At 39.7% G+C, this 23,666-nt stretch overlaps 1 protein-coding gene across 7 annotated transcripts in view; it reads left to right on the top strand.

The window, feature by feature from the left end:
* Nucleotides 1-23,666, top strand: part of CDON (cell adhesion associated, oncogene regulated) — a 94,066-nt gene that overhangs the window by 35,334 nt on the left and 35,066 nt on the right. For all 7 annotated transcript variants that reach the window (XR_011540951.1, XR_011540949.1, XR_011540950.1 and 4 more), the window contains exons 2-11: nt 477-613; nt 2,172-2,444; nt 3,719-3,865; nt 4,748-4,891; nt 5,862-6,149; nt 7,444-7,713; nt 13,470-13,823; nt 18,582-18,871; nt 20,285-20,459; nt 22,488-22,616. Coding sequence is in view for 4 of the 7 variants with exons in the window: in XM_008517104.2 (XP_008515326.2) it covers nt 538-613; nt 2,172-2,444; nt 3,719-3,865; nt 4,748-4,891; nt 5,862-6,149; nt 7,444-7,713; nt 13,470-13,823; nt 18,582-18,871; nt 20,285-20,459; nt 22,488-22,616 (2,146 nt within the window). In the remaining 3 variants the exon portion in view is untranslated. The remainder of the gene's footprint in view (nt 1-476; nt 614-2,171; nt 2,445-3,718; nt 3,866-4,747; nt 4,892-5,861; nt 6,150-7,443; nt 7,714-13,469; nt 13,824-18,581; nt 18,872-20,284; nt 20,460-22,487; nt 22,617-23,666) is intronic.

Raw genomic sequence — 23,666 nt, 5'->3', positions numbered from 1 at the left:
GAAAAACGGAAGAAACTCAGCTGTACCTCTTTCATAGGGTGGTTGTGAAGATCAAGTTAATATATTCAAAACACCAAAATGGTGTCTGGCACGTACTAAGCAAATGTTAGCTGTTATTTTGTTGTTTTTGTTACTTCTATTTTAAGGAATGTAGAGGAGGAATGCTTTTTGGTTCTGTTGAGTTTGATACTTTTGAGATGTACAAACAGAAATGCACTAAAGGTAGACTGGTTCTATGTGATAAGAGGCATCTTAGCACCTTGGAAGAATGGGCAAAACTTCTAACTTTAATGAGTAGAGATCAGTTTGTGAATTGGGAAGATACGGATCGAGTACCTTTTATTGGGTGCTGTCTATAAGCACTGAGCTTTCAAAATAGATGGCAGCCGTCATGCTCACAACACTGGCTATTCCGATAAAAGGTTTCAACTGTTTTTGTGCTTTAGATTTTCTCTGCTTCTTTGGATGTCTTTTAGTGAGCCAAGGCCTGGATTTTCCTCTGGAAGTCTGTCCTGCCCACTTCCGTAATCTGGCGCTATGCATCCTGATCCTGGACCCTTACAGACACTGCTGTTTGTTACCCTTCTGATTCTGTGCTCTTCTGTGAGTTCAGGTAAGAGTGGAAGAATGGTAGTGTTTTGGCTGAAGCTTTTCCTCATCGAATCCCATGAAAAATAAACTTCGACTTTAATACTTTGCCAATAGTAATGGTTTCTGAAGACATTTCTAACATTTGTTTGACCAACTGAATGATTTAAAAACATTGATTAATTAATTAAGGATTTCTTAGTAGTGCTTCTGGGCATTGGCAGGCCTTCCCGTCATTGTCCTTGTAATTTATTCCTTTTCTTGCCTTAAAAATAAATATTTTCCAATCGTGCTTTAATAAGAGGATATGTTACAAATTTCTGAATTTGAAATTATAACAGGAATAAAATGCTGACTACATGCTACCAAAGAGAAATCTTAGAATTAGCATGTAAAAGTACTCAGCTTGGAGTGAGAGAACTCGGCTCAGATCTCAGGTCTCTCATGCCCTTGCCTAACTTACTATCTAACTTTTTGGGTTACTGAAAAGCTTCAGTGGGTTTACTGTTACTGTGTCTAGAAGCCCGAGCCCGATACATGGCCACTTGCAGTTCTTCTTGTTTTATATTCGTGTAAAGATTTCTATATAAGTATATACAAATACAGTGATATTTAGTTGTTAACATTTTTTTTATTATCTCTGTTAAAAATACTGTGTAACTATACTAGATTTAGTAAGGAAAAAATTGATTTCGAGGTTGTATTTCTGTTTTTGTTTTGCTAAACAACTACCTCAGATTCCGTCACGAGAGGTACTTCCCTTAATCTCATTAATGATAAAATATCCTGTAAAAGTAGTTTTGGCAATTTGCTGGTTTTCTGTTGAGTATTTCCTTCCAGCAGATCAGCAGCATTCCTGCCCCGCCCCCTTTTTTGGGTGGAAGAGAGGGAACTGTTTCGGTACTTTCAAGTATTAAGTTCTTGGAGCAAGAACCCCCCTCCCCACAAGTTCTGGAGGAACAGACATAATAAATGAGAAACTCTTTCAAACATCAATTAGAAATATTAAGATTGGCACCCTATTTATCCTTATATCCAAACGAGGATAAACGTGGTATTTCAGTGTGGCTTCCTAACTTTCCCCTTCTGCTTTCTTAAAAGTTGCACTTTATTTTATATTAAAGGAAAGTAGTAAAGAAGGTGCCATAGCCTTTATTTGTGAAATAATTTGCTCTTAAAGTCAAATCCTGTTGGTGGCATGTGAGAATCTTTTGGTCTTGAAAGTCATCTTCTCTTTTTCAGGTTCTTCCATTTCTTGAAAGCTCTGTTAAAAGAGCAGTTTGCCATTTCTCTTTTATAGAATCGGTATTTTGTCTGATTTATATCATAAGGAGTCTCATCTATTCTGCCCTAATTATTAAGTCCTAGGTTACCTTGTTGCCTTTTTTCTTCCAAAAATGGGCTTATAAGAATGTTCCTAGAACTTTGATAAGCACTAAGAACCGTTATATATATAGATAAAATAAGGGATTGCCTTTAGTTATACAGATTCAGATGAAATGCATTTCACGTACTCTTCCTTTTCTCTTCCCTTCTCTCCCTGTCCCACCACCCCTTTGCACACGGGGAATGTTCCGTTTTAGACTTGGCACCTTATTTTATTTCTGAGCCATTGTCTGCTGTCCAGAAACTTGGTGGACCTGTAGTACTGCATTGTTCTGCTAAACCGGTGACCGCTCATATCTCATGGCTGCATAATGGAAAAAGGTTGGACAGAAACGTGGAACGGATTAAGATTCATCAGGGGACTTTGACTATTCTTTCTCTTAACCACTCCCTCACGGGTTACTACCAGTGCATTGCCAACAACAGCATCGGTGCCATTGTGAGTGGCCCTGCCATGGTATCCACTGCAGGTGAGTTTAACTTGTCCCTTTCACACGTGCTTTTCCTGGAATTCCTGTAGTACTTGTATTTTTGAACAATGGGAAGAGCATGGGCTTTGGAATAAGACACATAGGAGTTCTCAGCCCGGCCCTGACTCCTACTGTGTGGTTAACTTGGGGAAATGTACGGGCGACTCGGTGAGCCTCGCTTGTGTCTTCATCTGTAGCGAGGTTGTGGAAATGACTTTTTACACAGTCGGGACAGGTTTCTAATGTGAATTCGGAATTTCTTTGTGAGTATTTAAAAGTCCTTAATATCAACAACAACAAAAAGCTGTTGTCTGCTCTGACACTCAGTTGTTTCATGCAGTCCTTTATCTTTCTTTCACATCTAATTCTTTTATTTGCCTTGATTACTGAGTGATTTTAATTTATCTAATTGAAAGCAGGCTAAAGAAGCAGGAAAAGAATGACTGTAAAGAAAGGAATGTTGAGTATTGAACTTATGGAAAATCTGGAAGGCGTGTTTTTCTTAGTAAGTTTGAGCCATCTGCCTTTCAAACGGTGATGTCTTCCAGTAATGGAAAACGTCTTTGTAAGGGCACCCCTATTTACAGAACAAATCTGGATTCCCCAGGAGTAGTGAGTTTGTCATAACTGAGAAGAGTAAATGTTTTTGTAGAGCTGTGACCCATGGACGGCTCCGAGACCCACGCTGGAGGGCTGGATTCCTGGTGGCGGGCTGCTGAGTGCTTTCAGCGTCAGAGATCATAAAGCGCCCTTCCAAGCAGGCTCCATCTGTAGCAAACCGAAACGGAGAGCAATTGAGACCTAGTCAGTCTATTCAGATGATGCAGATGATATGCTGCTTTGTTTTTCCATGTCCTAGGTTTCTCCCTGTAAACCATTGTAAGCATTGTGAGTGGCTACAAACAGAATAAAGATGCATAGGGAAAGTGAGTTTTGATGAGGAACTGGATTGAAAAGGATTTATCTCAACAGAATGGGAATGATTATGCTTTATAGTTCTCCTGAACGTTTTAAGAGCAGTTTGCTTTTCTTGTAGTCTCCTGGAAGCATTGACTTCTGGAAAAGGGGGCCATGACTTGGCTCCAGTCCTCAGCCACGCTCCTCTACCCCAACTGTTTTCTGAGATAAGATCAGCTACCCTGTGAAATGGGATTAGCTGCCACAAACGGCCATGTTGCAGATGTCATTTCTAGATTTTAGATTTCTTTTGGGAAAGAGAGTTCAAATGTGCATTTATTTATTTATCTATCTACTTATTTACCTATTTATTTTAGTTCTTGGTGATTTTGGCTCATCAACAAAGCATGTTATTACAGCAGAAGAAAAAAGTACTGGTTTCATTGGCTGCGAGGTACCAGATAGTAACCCCAAAGCTGAGGTGCGCTATAAAATCCGGGGAAAGTGGCTGAAACATTCCACAGGTGAGACCTTGTTACGAAAAGCCAGTGGCACCCACAGAACAAATGCCATTAAACAACCTTCTATTAAGCTCTGTGTGGTAGGGACTGTGGATACAAAAATACATAAGATGTATTGTCTCTACTCTCAGAAGTCAAGTGGAGGGGACCAGAACAAGTGGTTACAGTATAGAAATGATTGCAGTCCCACCTCCCAGGGCTCACTCCTTCAGTTCATTCAGGTCTCTGCTCAGATAGTACTTCCTCTGAGAAGAACACCCTCACGGCGTGTCTTAAATAATATGCCCCGTCACTCTCAGTCCCCTTCATTCAGCTTCATCTTTTCTCACAGTATCGTGTTATACATGTGTATTTGCTTGTTCGTTATTCACCCCTTTCTCCGCCACTCCGCTCCCTGCGCTGGATGGTTGGCTGCATGAGTGCAGGGCCTGCCTGCTTTCCACAGGGCTGTTCCACTTATGCCTGGGCCATCGCTGACATAAAATAGGAGTCAGTACGTATTTGTTGAGAAAGAATGAATGAATACACGAGAATGAAAACTGGTGGTTGCTGCTGTGGGTAGAGGTTTCCCCAAGGTGGTAGCTGTAGTCCTCGTATCTTTGTCTAAATATGCTTCTCCTGCTCTGGCTGTTCTCAGTGGCTGGCAACAAGATCTCTTGTCAAATGTTGTCAAATGTTTCTGATGGGTTTGATTTTGTTACTTTAGTCCTATTGACTTTTTTTTCCTTTGCCTTGACTTTCCCTTTCCTTCATTTAATGAATTTTCCCCAATTGCTTATTTGCTGCCAGTCTTATGTCTAAATTTAAAGCGTTATCAACCTTTGTTAGTTTTAATTGGTGTCAATCATCAAGAGAGGCCCTAACTGCGTTCCCTTCCTTCCTCAGAGAATTACTTAATCCTTCCGTCAGGAAATCTTCAGATTTTGAATGTATCCTTAGAGGACAAGGGGTCGTATAAATGTGCAGCTTTTAATCCTGTCACACATGAGTTAAAAGTTGAACCCATCGGCCGAAAGCTCCTTGTGAATCGTAAGTATTTGGGAGAAGAATGGTAACATGGAAGAATCCTTGGAAGCATTCCTCATAAGCCTTCCTGAAAAGTTGGGAAATGAGAATTCATTTTTCTTTCAGATCCTATTGATTTATTATAAGAAAATCTTATAAAAATTAAATCCATAAATGCATTATTGGATAGTACTGTACATGTTTTAAAAATATAATGACCTCCTTGAAGAAAATTTTGGTCAAGGTGACAGAGTGGAATACATCTGGAGAACTTTGCCCGTTGTCCAAATAAAAAGAAATTATAGAGAAAATATAACTTTATATCACTGGTAATCACATTGGTGGCTTACTGTAAATTATGAAGAAATGTGTCTGTTTCTTTCACGTATGATAAGTCATAGCTGATTTTTAGGTTATGGTAGTTGAATTGAGTTAGCTCCAAGAGTCAAAGCTCGCTGAAGTAGTGCTTTCTGTACTTGTTGAGAATTCTGCATTTCCAAACTGCTAGTTCAGAAGTAACCCTAAAGGATCCCAAAATCTTTTAATTTTGATTATCAACTAAAAATGATTTAGCTACTGGGCCCAGCCCCATGGCCGAGTGGTTAAGTTCGCGCGCTCCGCTACAGCGGCCCAGGGTTTCACTGGTTCGGATCCTGGGCGCCGACATGGCACCGCTTGTCAGGCCACATTGAGGAGGCATCCCACATGCCACAACTAGAAGGACCCACAACTAAAATATACAACTGTGTACTGGGGGGCTTTGGAGAGAAAAAGCAAAAAAAAAAAAAAAAAAAAAAAAAGATTGGTAACAGTTGTTAGCTCAGGTGCCAATCTTTAAAAACAAAAATTCTCAAAAAAAAAAAGATTTACTTACTAAATAGGGCCTTGTAGTGTAAAAAAGAATAAATGAGAAGATGGAAAAGCTCACAGATTCTCTAAAGAAAAGATTGACAATCAATACTTAATAATTTTCTGTTTTTCCTTCTTTTTCCAGGCCCTTCTTCAGATGATTTTCACATTCTTCACCCCACCCTTTCACAGGCATTAGCTGTTCTTTCTCACAGCCCCGTAACCCTGGAGTGTGTGGTGAGCGGGGTCCCAGCTTCTCAAGTGCACTGGCTGAAGGACGGTCAGGATGCTGTGCTGGGAAGCCGCTGGAGAAGGCTGTACTCTCATCTTGCCACGGATAGCATTGACCCAGGGGACTCTGGGAACTATTCCTGTGTGGTGGGAACCAAGTCTGGAGATGTAAAACATGTGACTTACGTGGTTAATGTACTTGGTAAGATGTTACTGATTAAATTTTTTTTCAAGTCAGTCTATTTTTCTGGTCTAACTGATGTTTGAATGGAAGATTTATTTGTGAACTATAAGTAAAATAGGGACTATCTTGAAATATCTACCCCAATAGACAAACTTCATTTTCCTAAAGGACTGCTGAATTAGGCAGTATTTCTGGGTGGCACAGGACATTTCTCCTGGGACGTTCTTGGAAACTTCACGCCTAACCTGGTTACGTAACGCACATCTTGTTCTTCCTTCTTAATGTCATGGAGGAAAGAGACTGGAATTCAGTAGGATGGAACATTCTGGGCTGTGTCAGTGTGTAGTATCCAGTCATAGTAACTAAGAGAGTACTGACTAGAAAATGTCATCTCAAAATGAAATCTATTTCATTTTATTTTCTCTTTTGGAATGCTTTCACTCTATCTGGCTCATAACATCTGCATTATTTTTACCCACATTTCTATATAGACTCTTTATCTCAAAGCTGTTCCTTTCTTTTCTTCCAGCTGCCTATTTCATTATCATTTGTAGCAGCAGTAAACGTTTTCCTTTGACAAAACAGATTTTCATGAAAACCAGAAAAAAATAGCTAGTAAGTGGCTTCATAGTAAACATAGTTTTTGTAAACCTCCTGCACATGTTGATTTGCAACAGTGGCCTGATGTAGGTTACATTGGAATTAATGTAATTGTATGGTAAGTGGGCTTTAAAGTTTAATGATAATTAAGGCTAGATTAATATGCATAATCATTTAATTTGGGCATATGTTACAAATGTCGATGAATGGTTTTCTTTGTCTGGGTAAAAAGTGACATACTAAAGGAAGGTTTTTTTGCCCAGCATACACCTAACCTCAAAGTAGAATTGACCATAAAAAGAATTTAACTTCTGAATAGGCATGCTGCTGTTTTGGCTCTTGTTTAGTGTGAAATCCAGGGAAACTATTACTTTATTTCAAACAAATCACCGGAAACCAATGCTAAGAGAAGCCCAGAATGAGAAACTGTGTGTGTGTGTGTGTATTTGCGTGTGATGGGGGAAGTTAAGTCTGTGGAGAGATCTATGAAAAGAGACGATAACATATTAGTAACATATGGTTATGCTGTTAGAGGAAAGTTAAAATACGTTTCTAAGTTTTTCTTGATGACCACAGCAGATGGGAGAATGTGGGTAAACAATACAGTTTGGTTTCAACTAGTTATTAGTAGAGAGAAGATTTTATGACTTGTATGATAATTTAAAAAGTAGATCTTGAAGGCTAGAGTTTAATTTATGTGTTTTATTTTCAGAACACGCTTCAATTTCTCAAGGACTGCAGGACCAGACCGTGTCTCTGGGTGCCACAGTAGAATTTACTTGTGAGGTTCATGGGAACCCAGCTCCCAACCGTTCCTGGTTTCATAACGCACAGCCCATTCACCCTTCCCCACGACATCTCACTGCAGGAAATGGGTTGAAAATCGTTGGTGTGACCGTGGAAGATTCGGGGCTGTATCAGTGTGCAGCTGACAACGGGGTTGGATTTATGCAGTCTACTGGGAGACTTGAAATTGAAAAAGGTAGGCTTCTGGGTCAGGTAATCATAGGAAATTTTACTTTTTAGGTAGGTTTTTGTTGTGGTTAGAATTTAAATAATTTTTACAAAAAGGAAATAATGCTATCACCATAACAGAACTGTGTTCATTTTCCATCTTCCTTTCTGGTTGCAGGTAGGCATTTCCATGAAGAAGCAACCTTATTTAATCAAGCTCATTAAAAACATTTAAAAAAATATTTCTTCAATAAACACTACATAGTTTAAAAGGTATATGGTAAAACTCTGTCACTCCTGTTCCCCAGCCAGTCAGATTTCTCTTTAAAACTAGTCTTAGCAGTTTCTTGAATATCCTTGTATGTACATATACAGTCAGTTATACATAACGTGTGTGTGCATTTAATAACAGTATCTGGGTTTTTTTCATAAATGGTGGTAGCATTCTTTACCTTGAATTTTTCACTTAACATATATCTTGGGTATCTTCCCACATGATACACTAAACAGTATTTTCATTCCTTTTTAAAAATGTTTGCCAATTAGTATTCATTATATAGTTGTACTGAGTTGACTAGTACCTTATTGATGGCTGTTTCTAATCTTTTGCTATTTCAAAGAGTTCTACAATGAATATCCTTTTATATAGATTATTTTGCACATGTGTGAATGTCTGTAAAAATAAATCCTAGAAATGAACTTGCTGAATAAAAGCATATATACGTTGGAAATTTTGATAGATAACACTGACTTGCTCTCCAAAATTGTTACCAGTTTACACTGCCACCAGCAACATGTAACTGCCTGTTTCTTCATGTCCTCACCAAGGAGGCAAGGTGTTGTCAATTTTTTAAAAAATCTTTGCCAATCTGATAAGTTGAAAAAAACCTACCTTTTGATTTATAGTTATTTTATTATGAGTGATATTGCGTATCTTTTCATATGTTTATGAGCCATTTGAATTAGTTTTCCTGGGGCCAGCCCAGGGGTGCAGTGGTTAAGTTCGCATGTTCCACTTTGGGCAGGGGTGTTCTGGTTCAGGTCCTGGGTGTGGACCTATCCACCGCTTATCAAGCCGTGCTGTGGCAGGCATCCCACATATAGTGTGGTTTTTTTGAGGAAGATCAGCCCTGAGCTAACAGCTGCTGCCAATCCCCCTCTTTTTGCTGAGGAAGACTGGCCCTGAGCTAACATCCATGCCCATCTTCCTCTACTTTATATGTGGGACGCCTACCACAGCATGGCTTGCTAAGCGGTGCCATGTCCACACCTGGGATCTGAACTGGCGAACCCTGGGCCGCCAAAGTGGAACGTGCGCACTTAACCGCTGTGCCACTGGGCTGGCGGCATCCCACATATAAAATAAAGGAAGTTGGGCATGGACATTAGCTCAGGGCCAGTCATCCTCAGCAAAAAGAGGAGGATTGGTGGCAGATGTTAGCTCAGGGCTAATCTTCCTCAAAAAGAAAGAAAGTCCTTTTCCTGTGTATTGACCTTTCATTGTCTTTGCACATTTCAAAAATTAGGTTGTTAGTCTTTTTTCGTATTGATTGATAAGAGCTGTTTATAAAGGAAATTAATCTTTAGTCTATGAGTTATAAATATTTCAAATTTCAAAAAATCGGTATAATACAAGCCAATTCTCTGGCCTTGGTGCCAGAGATTTAGAGGTTAATAATAAAAAATAATTTTTGATCAGCGTGTATTTGGAAATTTAAAATTATACTTCTTAGTATCTGGGTCAAAAAAATTGTGATGGAAATTTAAAATACTTTGAATAATAATGAAAATGCCTAGATCAAATTGTTTGGGATATAGCAAAAATGGAACTTAGAAGGAAATTTATAGCCTTAAATGCTTATAAAAGAAAACTAGTAAGACTGAAAGTTAATGAGCTACATGAAATAACAGAATAGAATTAGAGAAAGCGGAAGAAAGGAGATAAAATAAGGGCAGAGATCAATTAAATAGAAAATGAAGATAAGCTAGAGAGGTTAGTAAAGATAGAAGTTGGTTCTTCATGAAGTCTAATAAAATGGACAAATCTTTGGCAAAATACAAATAAATGATATTAGGAATAAAAGTACAAATCTTGTAGAGATTAAAAATAATAAGTTAAGGGGCCGGCCTGTTGTTGCAGTGGTTAAGTGCGCACATTCCCCTTCAGCGGCCCAGGGTTCACCGGTTTGGATCCCGGGTGCAGACATGGCACCGCTTGGCAAGCCATGCTGTGGTAGGCATCCCACATATAAAGTAGAGGAAGATGGACACGGATATTAGCTCAAGGCCAGTCTTCCTCAGCAAAAAGAGGAGGATTGGTAGCAGATGTTAGCTCAGGGCTAATCTTCCTCAAAAAAAATAAAATAATAAGATAAGACTATGATAAACTTAATGCCAATAATTTACAAGTATAGACAGAAATGGACAAATTCTTAGGAAATATATAACTTAGGCTGACAAAAGAAAGAAAAAGCCTGAGTAGTCCTGTGGCTATTCAGGAAACTGATTAGGAGTTAAAACTATCTTCCCACAGAGAAAACACTAGGCCAGATGGTTTTATGAAGAGCGCCACCAAACTTTCAAGTAACAGACCATTCCAAATATTACAGACTCTTCAAAGAAAAGGAAAAAGTGAGAACTCTCCAGTTACTATAATTTTCATTCCAAAATCACAAAAGAATGGTATAAGAAAGGAAAATCAAAGGCCATGGCATTTGTGAACATAGATGCAAGAATCCTATATAATAGCAAGTCATCAATATATAAAAAAGGGAATACATCTTGACTGAGGAGTTACCCCAGGAATCACTCAGAAAATTTGAAGTGTCATTCATCCTATTCATTGAATAAAGGAGAAAAACAGTGTGATTATCTCTGTAGAAGCAGAACAAACATTTGACATACGTCAGTATCCATGTTAGACACTCTTAGAAAAAATAGAAACAGAAGGGAACTTTCCTAACTTGATAAAGAGTATCTAACAAAAACTACAGGAAACATCACTTCTGATAGTGAAATGTTAGAAGCATTCCCTTTAAAATCTCTTTTATTTATCATCATACTGGAGATTCTAACAAGCACAGAATGACAAGAAAAAGAAATAAAAGTGTAAGGATAAGAAAGAAAGAAACCAAATTGTTATTAATTTACAGCTGCTATGATTGTCAACAATAGAGAATCCTCCATAGTTTGCTGGCAAATTATTAGAAATAATAAGAGCATTTAGCAAGATGGCTGCATGAAGACCAATAAACAAGAATCAGTTGTCTTTCTATATAACAGTGTATTGGCCAAGTTTCTCCAGAGAAACAAAACCAATGTGATATGTAAGATATACATAAGATGAGATTTATGATGGGAGTTGTATCACATGGCACGGAGGTTGAGAAGTCCTGTAGTCCTGTCTGCAAGTGTGCAAGCTGGAGGAGGAAAGCGGATGGTGTCATGCAGCTGGGGGAGGGGCTGATGGTGTAAGCCTTGACCTAAGTTCAAAAGCCGGAGAACCAGGAGGCTGATGTCCAGTGTCTGAGGGCAGAAGAAGATGAATGGCTCAGCTCAAGCAGAGAGAGAGAGAGAATTCGCCTTTCCTTCACATTTTTGTTCTCCTGGGGCCCTAAACAGATTGGATGGTGCCCACCCACATTGGGGAGGGCCATCTGCTACACTCTGTTCACCAATTCAAATGCTAATCTCTTCCAGAAACACCCTCACAGACACACCCAGTTATCTGGGTATCCCTTAGCCCAGTCAATTTGACAGATAAAGTAAACCATTACAACGAGCAACAAACAGAAAATATAATTTACAGGTCACCTTTTTATGTTAGCAACATTAAAGAGACCCAAGTACATAGAAAGATATACCAGTTCGTGGATACCAAAATTCAGTATATAAATATAAAGTTGTCAGGTCTTTCTAAAAACTTTCTGTAGATTCAAGCAATTCTAATTAAAATCCTATTGGAATATTTTGAAGACCTTGACAAACTGATTCTAAAATTTATATGGATGATCAAAGGCCCAAGAATAGCTAAGACACTCTAAAAGAAGAAGAAAAGGAGCATGGGGGACTTGCTTTACCAGATATTAGAACATATGCAAAAATCTATAGTAATTAAGATGGTATTGTATTGGTGCAGGAACAGACAAATGGACTCTTGGAACAAGACAGACTGTGAAAAAGACACGTGCACTTAAGGACCTGACTTAGGTGGCATTGCGGATCACCAAGGGGAGGACATCCATTTCAAGTTTTCATGTGGGATAATTGCTTATCAAAATGGAGCAAAAGAAGAAATTGTCTCTAACTCATATTGTATATAAAGACAAATTCCCAGTGGATTAAAGACCTATATATGAAAGTCAAAATGACAAAGTTTTTGAGGGAAATATATGAGAATATCTATATAATCTGGGTAAAACTTTTTAACAAGACATTTTAGGCTAATTAAAAAAAGCTGATATGACTACATTGAAATTAAAGTATGCTCATTATTAAAAGATATCATTCCAAATAAGCAATAAACTGCAAGATGATACTAGTAACATATATAACTAACAAAAGAACAGCATCTAGTATGTACAGAGAACTCTGAACCATACAGAAAAGATAAATGACCCAATAGAAAAATGGACAAGAGGCTTTTCCCAGAGAAGGAAAAATATGAGTGACCGGTAGACCCGTGAACAGACGTTTGACCTCATTAGTACACAGGGAAGTGCAGGTTATGACCAGTGAGACAGCATTTTAGACTTAGTAGAGTGGCAAAAATTCAGAAATCTGATAATACCAACTATTGGTTGGTTTTGTCAAAGATAGGAAGTAGGACTGGAGAAGGAGAAAGACGTGCTGGAGAAAATGTCATTTGTTATCAATGTTCCATTGTAGGCACACTTAAAAATAGCCCCAGGGAATACCTGGGACCAGAAGGAAACAGTTGGTGCCACTTTAGTTTAGAAACAAAAATGTTGGGGCTGGCCCCATGGTGTAGTGGTTAAGTTTGCGTGCCCTGTTTCCGTGACCCAGGGTTTGCTGGTTCAGATCCTGGGTGTAGGCCTATGCACCGCATCATGTCATGCTGTGGTGGTCACCCACATACGAAGTAGAGGAAGACTGGCACAGATCTTAGCTCAGGGCCAATCTTCCCCGCACACACACAAAAGAGAAACAAAAGTGTTGTTTATGTGTGTGGTAAGAAATATGTTTATCAACTTTTACCCAGAACAGGTCTTCTTCCAGGCTTTTTATAGTCAGACTTTCCCCCCTGGAATTGACTGTTTTTGTAAAGGAATATCATTTTGTTTTATGCTACTTTACACCTTTTTCGTGTTAAAGTCTGAGGCTTTGGCTGCACGTGTTCTCTATTTACAGTATAGATAAATGTGTATAGGAACCTACTGGGAAGCTCTCAGCAGATTCCTTTATGTGCATTCCTTGCTTTCTGAAGCACAGGAAATCTAGGTGGGAAATGTCTGGGAGCCCACAACCATGAGAAGTTCTGCTTTTTATTGACAGTTTTATTTGGTGAAAGTTGAGAAGGGAACTAATAAGGAGGGAGTTATCTTTGTTCTGATCATTACTATCATTGATGTATCAGTGAATGAATGTGTTCTCCGCCGTGTTCTGTGTGTAAAACACTGTTTAGAAACACACATACAAAAGATGTTTCTAAGACTACTACTTGTGCATGATGTTGAGAACATTGATGCAATAGGATGAAATTATTTTGCATTGTAGGTACTATAATATTCTTAATTTTCTGCATGTGAATTACTTTTTTCATAGACCGTGGACTCAAGCCAGTTATAATTACAGCGCCAGCAAGTGCCAAGGTGGTAGATGGAGACTTTGTTACTTTGTCCTGCAATGCCACTGGAGTGCCGGTTCCAGTGGTTCGCTGGTATGACAGGCATGGATTGATAACCAGCCATCCGTCTCAAGTCCTTAGATCTAAATCCCGAAAGTCACACTTATTAAGACCTGCGGGCTTTGACCTGGAGCCCGTCTCCTTCGTCATGTCCCGAGCTGGCTCGAGCTCTCTGTATATTCAGGCTGTTACTCAGGAGCATGCTGGGAAGTACACCTGCGAAGCTACGAATGACCATGGCACCACCCAGTCGGAAGCAGTCCTCACAGTTGGTGAGTTGCTGTTAGGATTTTTTCCCAGGTGAACAGTTTCCTGTCGTAGTAGGGGATAAAGTGCTTTGAAGTATGTTGCTTCAATGAATCCAGCAGTCTCTAAATGTGTGTATTTTTCCCACTAACAGTGAAATGTAGAACTATTGCTTTTGGTTATGTGAACCAGGTGAGCCATGGCCTCCACATGTGATGTGTTTGTTGATCTTGTGGTTGTCACACAGAAAGCTCTCATTTGGGGGCAAGCCCAAGGTATGACCTCTCTTTGTGATTAATGTTTTTGGTTTTCTGAGCTACTGAAAATCTCATTGCAGACATTTTTCAGGTGAGCCCTTGATAAGTACAATTTTCAAACTCTAAAGTGTTTGCTTTCACAGAGAATGTAGAGTCGTGGTACTGTCAAATGACACCTGTATGTATATTTGCCCTTATCTTATTCAAAGTTATTTTTCGAATGAGATGTATAATATTAATTCTTTAAATTAAACTGATTTTTGGTGATGGTGACTTAATTTGAAGTATTGGTATATAGAATATCCATATTATTAAAATTAATTCAAATTTGACTTAAGTCAAATTCAAACCTTACATCAGCGGGCATTTAGAGCAGCGTTCCCAGCGAGTAGTCAGTTGCGTGGACGTTGTCACCACATTTGTCTTGTGAAAGCAGAGTATCACACAGCAGTGCTGCCCTTAGTCTTGGCAACTGAGGTCCCTGCCCTGGGCCTCTGCTTTCGAGGGCTTTGTGTGGCCCTCTTCTGCCTGGGTCCTCAGCTCCCACAGGTCAGAGTCTTTGGGGGGCGTCAAGGGGCTGTGTTTAACCGGAGCCTGGAGCGCATGTTCCTCCTTCTATACAACAGGGCTGGGGCTCCGGAAGTCCCTGCTTTAATTAGGTCACAGTCTGATTCCACATAGGTCCTTTTCCCTGGTCCATCCTCTAGAGTGTGGGCCACACCACGAGTGTGCAGGTGCCCTTAAGCCAGAGGAGTGGCCCAGGGGTGATCTTTTGCACAGGAGGAATGGTGAAATAAACAGAAGTTGGATGTGTGCACTGGTGTGTCCATTCACATCCACTCAAGGACCCTCTAGCTTTGGATGAAGCTGGAGGTGGGAAGAGAAATCGGGGAGGCCAGGGACTTCCTTTTATACTCTTGTGCTGCTCCATGAATGCCAGAGGAGTAAATGATGTGGAGGTTAAGCATGTAGGCTGTATAGAATCCTGCCTCTGCCACTGATGAGCTTTGTAACGTGGGGCAAGTTACTGAACTCGTCTGTGCTTGTTTCCTCATCTGTGTAACAGGAGCAGTGAAGGTGCCCCACTCCTAGGGTTGCTGTGAGAATTCAAGGAGGTCATACATGTAGACTGCTTAGAATGGGCTCTGGCCATAGACCGCCTTCAATAAATACTGAGGTGTTTGGTTGTAACTGTTACTATCTGATTATTATTACATTATAATTATCCCATGTGGTGGTTAGGGAAGGAAGAAATAGTCACTGATTTTGGTAACCTTAGGAATCCTCAAATAAAGAAGGTAGTTGAGTGTTGTATAAATTTATACATATAGATGAATGTGTATATGTATGTATATGTGTGTATGTGTATTTATATATCTATTCTGCCGAGCAAAAATAGGAGTGGCTCTGCTCAAAATTGTTAGCTGTAACACAGGTGTAATGCAGGTACTGCTTGGGTAGCATTTAGCTGAAGTGATTATTTTATGTAAACATTGGGTAGAGGGAGCCTTCGACGTCATAGTCGTAGCTGATGGAAGTAGATATTTTGTCTAATTGCCTCACTTTGAAGATGAGAGATCTGAAGCCCTTAGAAGATATGTAAGCTAAGTTGTTTAGAGTAGATCTTCTTAGATCTTTAAGATCCCCCCACTCCAGGGCTTTATGTCTTGATAAGTAGCATTTTTATGTATAGTAACCCCATCACCTACATCTTGCAGCAGTGGTCCTGCATCACCTCTTTTGCATGCTCTATGGTAATTATTAAGATCCAGCGGAGTTTATTAAAGCTCAGAATAGTACATAACAACCCACGTCTTTCCCCAGGAATCTGAGCCTTATTAAGTTCTAGCATACTGACAGCCGTTTACTTTGTTTATTGCGAAGAGGAGAGGAAGCAAAGTCAAAGAGAGGATGACTGCCTCCCCACCCATTTTTTTCATGCCAGAGAGCTTGGGTTTTGAGGTCCTGGATGTACCAATATTTGTAGAGTGAGTTGTAACTCTCCAAAACTATAATAGGAGTTGGCCTGGGCTTCCTAAATAGTTTGGGGTAGAGGTTGCTGGTATGAGTGGTCACAGTGGGAACAACTTTAACAGATCTGGTTATAGTCCCTGTTTAATTAGTTTCAACTCAGAGTCATTAAATTTATGGCCATAGTTACAGTACTTAGGAAACCGGAGTTTTATCAGTCTCTTTTCCACTTCAAAAAACATTCCACCTCAAATGATGCTGGATGTCTATTCTGACCATTTCACGGAGTTGTTGTGAAGATAAATTGAGATAATGTATGTGAAACAAACTTCTGAACATACTGTTAAGGCCTTATAAATTGTACCTAGTATCTTGTTTGTGCTCAGATTATATTATTAGGAATAGTAAAGGAAAGTTAATTGAATCCGCTTTTTAATGAAAGTTATGGAAAAGTCTCCTTGCATCCTGAGTAACAGAAGCAGAATTTTGATGCTAGTACAGTGGACACAGGCTGTAGCATGACATTTTTATCATGCCTCCGTATAAACGGATGCTTGTGGTGTTTAAACTCTTCTCCAGCCAAATACCACTTCCCAGTGGTGACCTGCCCAGAGGACCCATGAAACTGCTAATGATAAAAGGTCCTTCTCCACTCCCCGAAGCCACAGCTAATTACCTCCACTTGCTAGAGTCCATCTCTCTGCATGGGCCGGCTCCAGATCCCACCCTTAACGTTCGCCCACATTCTGACTCACTAGGTAAACATGGCTGTTCCAGGAGCAATATTTTGAAGTTGTCTCAGTGAACTTAATTGGTTTTCTTCCATATTATTTTCTCACTAGCTTCTTGTTTTCTTTGATGGAGGATGCTTCTGGGACACCTTTTCTCTATTTTAAACAAATGGAGAACTGACCTTACTGTTAGTCCTATTTTTTCTTCATTTTCAACTCAACTGCAATAGTTCTGAAAACACACCCACCTTTTACCAGGAATCTGACTTCATTGTGGAAAAGAAACTCGAATGTTGTTTCCTCTGCTCCCTTCCGCCACAAAAGTAGTCAAAAATAGGAGACTTTTTTTGTTGCCAGTATTAATAGCACTTTAGAGAAACCAAGCTGTCAATATTTAGGTTTTATCATAGTGGCATATATTTGTCTTCATAAATTGCTCTCATTTTTTCACAGGATACCACTAATTCTTCTGCCAGCTGTTGTCGCTTAATCTCTCAGAACCCTAACTTCTTCATCTGTAAAGTGGGAGTATTGCTATCTACCTAAGAATGTTGTTTGGAGCATTAAATGAGATTGTTTATTAACTGTCTAGCACAATGTTTGCCACATAATATGTGCTTAGTAATTGTTTTGGAAATATGCAACCTGTCTATTTGTTTCCACACAAATAAATTATTTTTACCTTTCTCCATGGACTCTGTATGTTTTCAGTAGTAAATATTAAGGCTATCTGCTTGTTTTATCTTTCTTTAGGTTGGCATTTCTTAAGCCAACCTTCAGTTTTATCCAGAAAGGGCTTTTTTGGAAATAATTCCTCCTTTACCTTTGCTTGTCTTGTTTCATTTTTCCCCTCTTGTTGAATGTAGATTGTTTTCCATGTAGAGAGTAGGTATTTTAGTTATCCTTTGCTGCATAACTACCTGCAAAGATTAATGACTTAAAACAGAAGTCTGTCCGGCATGTCTTACAAGTCCCTGGGTCAACTAGATGCAGCTGGGCAGCTCTCCTGGCCTTGCTTGGGGTCTCTTGTGCCTTTGTAATCAGATGGCACCTGGGACTGGGACCTCTACAGTGGCTTCACTCACATTTGTGGCGCCTTTGTGAGGGCTGGAACTACCCCCCACTTCTCTCTCTCTCTCCCCCGCTTCCCACCCCGCCGTGTGGTCCCTCCACATGGCTCGCTTGGACGTCTGTATGTGGCAGCACAAATGTAGAAGGGCCAAGCCTTCTTAAGGCTTCAGCCTGGAAGAGCACTGCTCACTTCTGCCTTCCATTGGTTAGAGCCAGTCACAGGGCCAGCCGGGGATCCAGCGGGGGCGGGGCTGCGCAGGGGTGTGGATACTGGAAGGGATCTCAGGAGGCTAGCCACCCAGGGGGTCGGCGCCTGACTCTTGCCATTGCCTTACTATTTATTTCACCTATTTCCGAGGGAATGCATTGCTCGTGTGTTTCGTTTACCAACTAGAGTTAAAGCTCCCTGTTTTCCAACATAAGATCTTCTGAGGTTAAACTAGCAAATCGTTGTTGGAAAAGAGAGAATACTAGTGTAGAGCAAGGGAAAAACAACATTCCTTAAACCGATAAACGACTGCGTCATGTAATTGACTTTTCAAACAATTAATTTCTCCTTCATGAATAAGAGATTGCTACTGGAGGTGAGAGGTTTCCATGAATTATAAAGTGAAATGTTACCTGTTTTAACTTCTAGGGCTCACGTTGTGGTAATAATATCAGTGTGGGCAATTAGGTCACTGTATGGAAGACACTGGAATGATGAATTTCTTCAAGCTGTCTCCTCTCTTTCCCTTTCTCTCTTTCTCTACAGTTCCTTTTGAAACAAATACAAAAGCAGAAATAGTCATACCTTCTGAGCCCACTCAAAATGATGAAAGAGATGATTCAGAAACTGGATTACTGAGCTCATTTCCAGTGAAGGAACATTCCAGTGCAGTGGAGTCAACTTCAGAGAAAAATGCTAGTGGTGCCTCTGTCCCGGATGCCCCCATCATTCTGAGCCCTCCGCAGACCCGCACACCAGACACGTATAGCCTGGTGTGGAGGGCAGGCAAGGATGGCGGCCTGCCCATCAATGCCTACTTTGTGAAGTATCGAAAGGTAATGTCTTCTCGTTCATCATCTTTCTCTTCTCGCACCTTAACCGTGTGTGCCTCGCACATGCTTACTATCTTTGACGTTTGTGGAGTGGCAGGAACAGAGCAAGAGTGTTTCAGGAAGATGAGTTTGGAGGAGAGATCCCAGCAATCGTGCTGGCTGTACCAGTCTCATAAAAGCAGTAGGAGTGAAGTATAAATAATTTCCCCAGAATAGGGACTCTGAGACCCAGTGACGTCTTGACATTTTGTAGCAAACAATTTAACCTCTTGGATGTAAAGCTCTATAAACCACTTATTAAAAAGTGATCGCTTCCCTCTCTAAGATAGTAGAATACAGTTTATTTAGCAAAGAAAGCAGTTTCTTATTAGAAACAACTGTTTGAACAAAGCCTCTGGCATGATCTCTGACAATTGTTTTCATTTGCAGTTGTCTTAATTGTGTCAGAATCTTACATGGTTTGCTCCTTGGTAAACCTCGTCCTCTCAGGATTTTTCCAATAATGTTTTCCCTCTAGAGGCTCATATTAAAGCAAAGTGAAGAAAATCTCCTCTCTTTGTTTAATGAGGCTAAGAAATGAATGAAATGGAAAGAGATGCACTCATATTTAAAATAACATTTTTTTATACACAACTATGTGCTGGGGGGATTTGGGGATTAAAAAAAATTTTTTTTAATAATTTTTTTTGTCGAAGACATTTTGGTATTCATCATTTAATAGTAATATTTTTTAATGTCTGGAAGAGTTAACATGGTGATATCTGAAAGTTTATTCACTTTTTCTAACCTGATGATTCTAGATGAAGAAAGTTTCACTGGTATTTTTATCCACATGACAACTTTGTTGTCTCTTGGTTCCATTAACCAAGACACAACTGATTAGATCTCTTTTTAATTTATTTCCTCCAACACATGTTGAACAGTGTCAAGACATGAAGCAAGAAGTCTAGAAATATATAATGCACAGTTAGATAATTCATCTACACATAAACGTATATAATATATATTCTAATTTATCACATTTTTTATGTTTACTATATGTTATCATTAATACATATTATTATATACTTACTTTATTCTCACATTAGCCCATTAAGAAAGGAGTATTGTTTCCATTACAAGTACAGGGAACAAACTCTGAGAGATCCAGTGACTTGCGTGAGGCCATAAGTTAGTGGTAAGTAGTGAAACCAGGACTGTTTCAGTGAGAATTCCTAAGTTCTTGCTACAGGTCTCCTTATATTTCTTAACGTGAAGATATATTGTCTCTTACTTACAGTAGTATATCACTTCCCAAAATTCATCTGGAATTGAATGACTTCTAGTTTTTATTAAATTTCAGTAGAAGTTTTTTCTACCCTTTATCTCCTTGTTGTTTTTTTTTTTTAATAAAAAGGCTTATTTTCTCTTGAGTAGCTAGACGACGGTGTTGGCCTGGTGGGAAGCTGGCACACAGTTCGAGTCCCAGGAAGTGAGAATGAGCTGCATTTAACGGAACTGGAGCCGTCCAGTCTCTATGAAGTTCTCATGGTGGCACGCAGCGCAGCCGGCGAAGGGCAGCCTGCCATGCTCACCTTCCGGACCAGCAAAGGTGAGTGGGATTTTCCTGAGAGGAATGAGCTGGACGTCTCGGTGTCATTTTGTTAGTAAGCATCCTTGTGGGTAGTAGAGATTCTTATGGATAAATTCATTAAGTAAGCCTATTATAGTACCTTTTTTGGCCACATTTGGATGGTTGTATTATTCCATTCCATCCAACATCCCACAAATATTTTTGAAAGCTTTTGATACATAAGGCATTAGGGTAAGTGATACAGGGAAAACAAAGATGATCAAGCCGAGATCCATCCTAATGGAGCTTCTACTTTGCTAAGAAAGGTAAGACATATACCTAAACACCAACTACAAGGCAACATTTCAGTTCAGCTAATATTTACTGAATCCTTTCTAAAGATTTAATTTTTTCGTTTTTCTCCCCAAAGCCCTTTGGTACATAGTTGTATATTTTTAGTTGTGGGTCCTTCTAATTGTGGCATGTGGGATGCCGCCTCAGCATGGCTTGATGAGCGGTGCCATGTCTGCACCCAGGATCCGAACTGGCAAAACCCCAGGCCGCCGAAGCAGGGCACACGAACTCAACCACTCAGCCACGGGGCCGACCCTACTAAATGATTTCTATGTGCTGGGCAGTAAGCAAAATAGACAAAACTCTTTGCCCTCATGAAGTTTACATTCTAGTTGGGAGAGACTTACACCTAAATTATAAGTACATTAGGAGGTGATGAACGTTAAAAGAGAAATAAATTAGGGGATGGATAATAGGAAGTGTATGGGGTAGTAGGTGTCACAGTTTAAGCAGGTGGCCAGAGAAGTCCTCAATGAGCAGTTGACAGCAGAGCAGAACTTAGAAGTGGAAAGCCATGTGGATATCTGGGGAAAGAACATGACTGCAGAGAGAATAGCAAGTGCAAAGGCCCTGGGGTGGGGTGTGCTGGTGCACCCTAAGAACACTGCGGGGGCCACTGGGACTGGAGCAAAGTAAATGAGGGGCCTGTGGGGGAGAGTGATCAGGGAGATGACAGAGTAGCCAAATCAGACAGCACCTTGTTGACCCTGCAAGGACATTGACTTTGACTCTGAGTGATCTGGTAGCATTAGAGGGTTGGAGCGGAGGAGTGACATGATCTGTTGTATGTTTCAACAGGACCATTCTGGCTCTAGGGTAAGGATATACTAGAGGAGGGCAAGAGTAGGCAGAGACCAGAATATGACAAGTACTGAGAAAGACTTACAGAGAAAATACCAGAGGAGTACAAAGAAAGGATATTCTCTCTGTAGGGTAGTGTGTGAGGGTGGGCTTGATTGAAAAGATGCCATCATAGCTTGGCCATAAATGAACAAAAAGTCTTCAGTGAGTGGAGATGGGGAATTGAGTGGAAGAGTGAGTATGGCACGGTAATAAAAGAGAGGTATATTGAGTGAGAAGAAATTGTCTCTTGGCTCTTGAAAAAGACCCTTTCGTCTCATTACTGAGTCTAGCCAGAAAAATAACAAGTATCTCTTATTTGAAATATATTTTGAATTAGTTTTCATAATTAGTCCTTAGTTGTTTATAGAGTCTGACCTATAAATACTGAATAATAAGCATGTATTTCAGTTTTAAAATAATTACCCAATTTCACTCTCTCTGTTGAAATTTTAAAACTTCACCTGACAATTTTCCCATGAAGAAACTTAAGAAAAGTTCTTTAGTAGTGAATTTTATGTTTTAGAATTAAGAAATATGTACAGTATAAAGAAAAAAAAGGACAGTTTCAAACCTTTACTGTAGTCTTTTGGCTTTTTCCCTTGTCTTGTTTTTTCTCTGTGCAAATTAATGTTAGCCTGATAAAGACACATTTTAGTTTCCCCTTAAAGGTACATGAAAAAGACAAAGTAATTTTTTAAATCAGTTCCTCTGTTTATCTAAGTATTTGCAATGTAGGTCTTAAATTTAGACACTGTAACAGATACGTTCATATATTTACATGTATATGCCAGTTGAGTTTCATAGTATCTTTTCTTACTTTACATATGCACTGAAGCTTCTGTTACAATGTATGTTTTTTAACCTTCCTAGAGAAAATAGCATCATCAAAAAACACCCAGGCGTCCTCTCCGCCCATGGGCGTCCCTAAACGCCCTGTTGTTCCAGAGGCTGCAGACAGCTTCGGGGTGGTGCTTCCAGATCCCTCCAGGCATAGTGGAGGTAAAGAGAAGAGCCTGCGTTTTATTCATTTTGTTTGTTTACAAACGTAACTGACCTGTTTCAGATTATTTGAGGAGGGAAGTAGAAGGGATTTGGATTATTTCCTACCACATAACTCTTTTAGGTCCTATTTCAACCAATTTTTAGTGTCCTATATTCAAATCTTGGTAAGCCAGTATCATGATTGGTATTTAAGTTAATAAACTCAGATTCAAAATGTTCTGGTACTGAGTTGTTATAACTCAAAAAAAGGGTTTTTCAATCTCCTCTCTGGCAAGGAAACCAAATTTATGTATCTATATGTGTATATTTCTTTTGCTTGAGGAAGATTCGCCCTGAGCTAACATCACTTGCCGATCTTCCTCTATTTTGTATATGCGCTGCCACCGCAGCATGGCTGCTGACAACTGGTGTAGGTCTGCATCCGGGAACCAAACCCGGGCCGCCAAAGTGGAGTGTGTCGAACTTCACCACTAGGCCACTGGGGCTGGCCCCCAAATTTATATTTTGAAGTCTGAAAGTCTGAGGGTATTTTTGGTGACTTATCAGAATGTATGGTGGTACCTTTAGTAAGATCTAGTTTCTTTTTTTCTATTGAACATTCACATGTCATACTCAGTTTTATTGCTATATCTTATCAATCTTACGGTTTTCAGATGTGGCAGTAAAATTTTTAAGACTTCCTTTTTGGTATTTAAATTTCACACTTAATTCTACAGTTCCAACATAATGCGCTTTTTCTGATTGTGCTAATGTGTATGTGTCAGCAGGACATCGAGGGAAGGCTTAAAATTTCGTTGCTGAGCCCTAAGAATTTTCAAGCTTCTCTTCCCTGTTTTTGTAGTCTTCCATGAATTGGTCTCAGACAAAAGCACGTGGTACCATTTTGAACGCCCCTCCGGTGTGCCTCTGTGCCTTCCTTATCATGAGCCTCTTTTGCTTGAGTGCTTTCACCTCTGCGGAACGTTTCAGCTACCTTAAGCAGATTACTTATATGACTGTCAACATTATATGAATAAAACTGACATTTGTAAAACAGAAACCTTATGG

This window comes from Equus przewalskii, chromosome 6 (genome assembly GCF_037783145.1).
Source record: "Equus przewalskii isolate Varuska chromosome 6, EquPr2, whole genome shotgun sequence".
Taxonomy (NCBI): Eukaryota; Metazoa; Chordata; class Mammalia; order Perissodactyla; family Equidae; genus Equus; species Equus przewalskii.
Note: the sequence above shows the minus strand (reverse complement) of the source record. Positions and strands in the feature narration are given on the sequence as shown.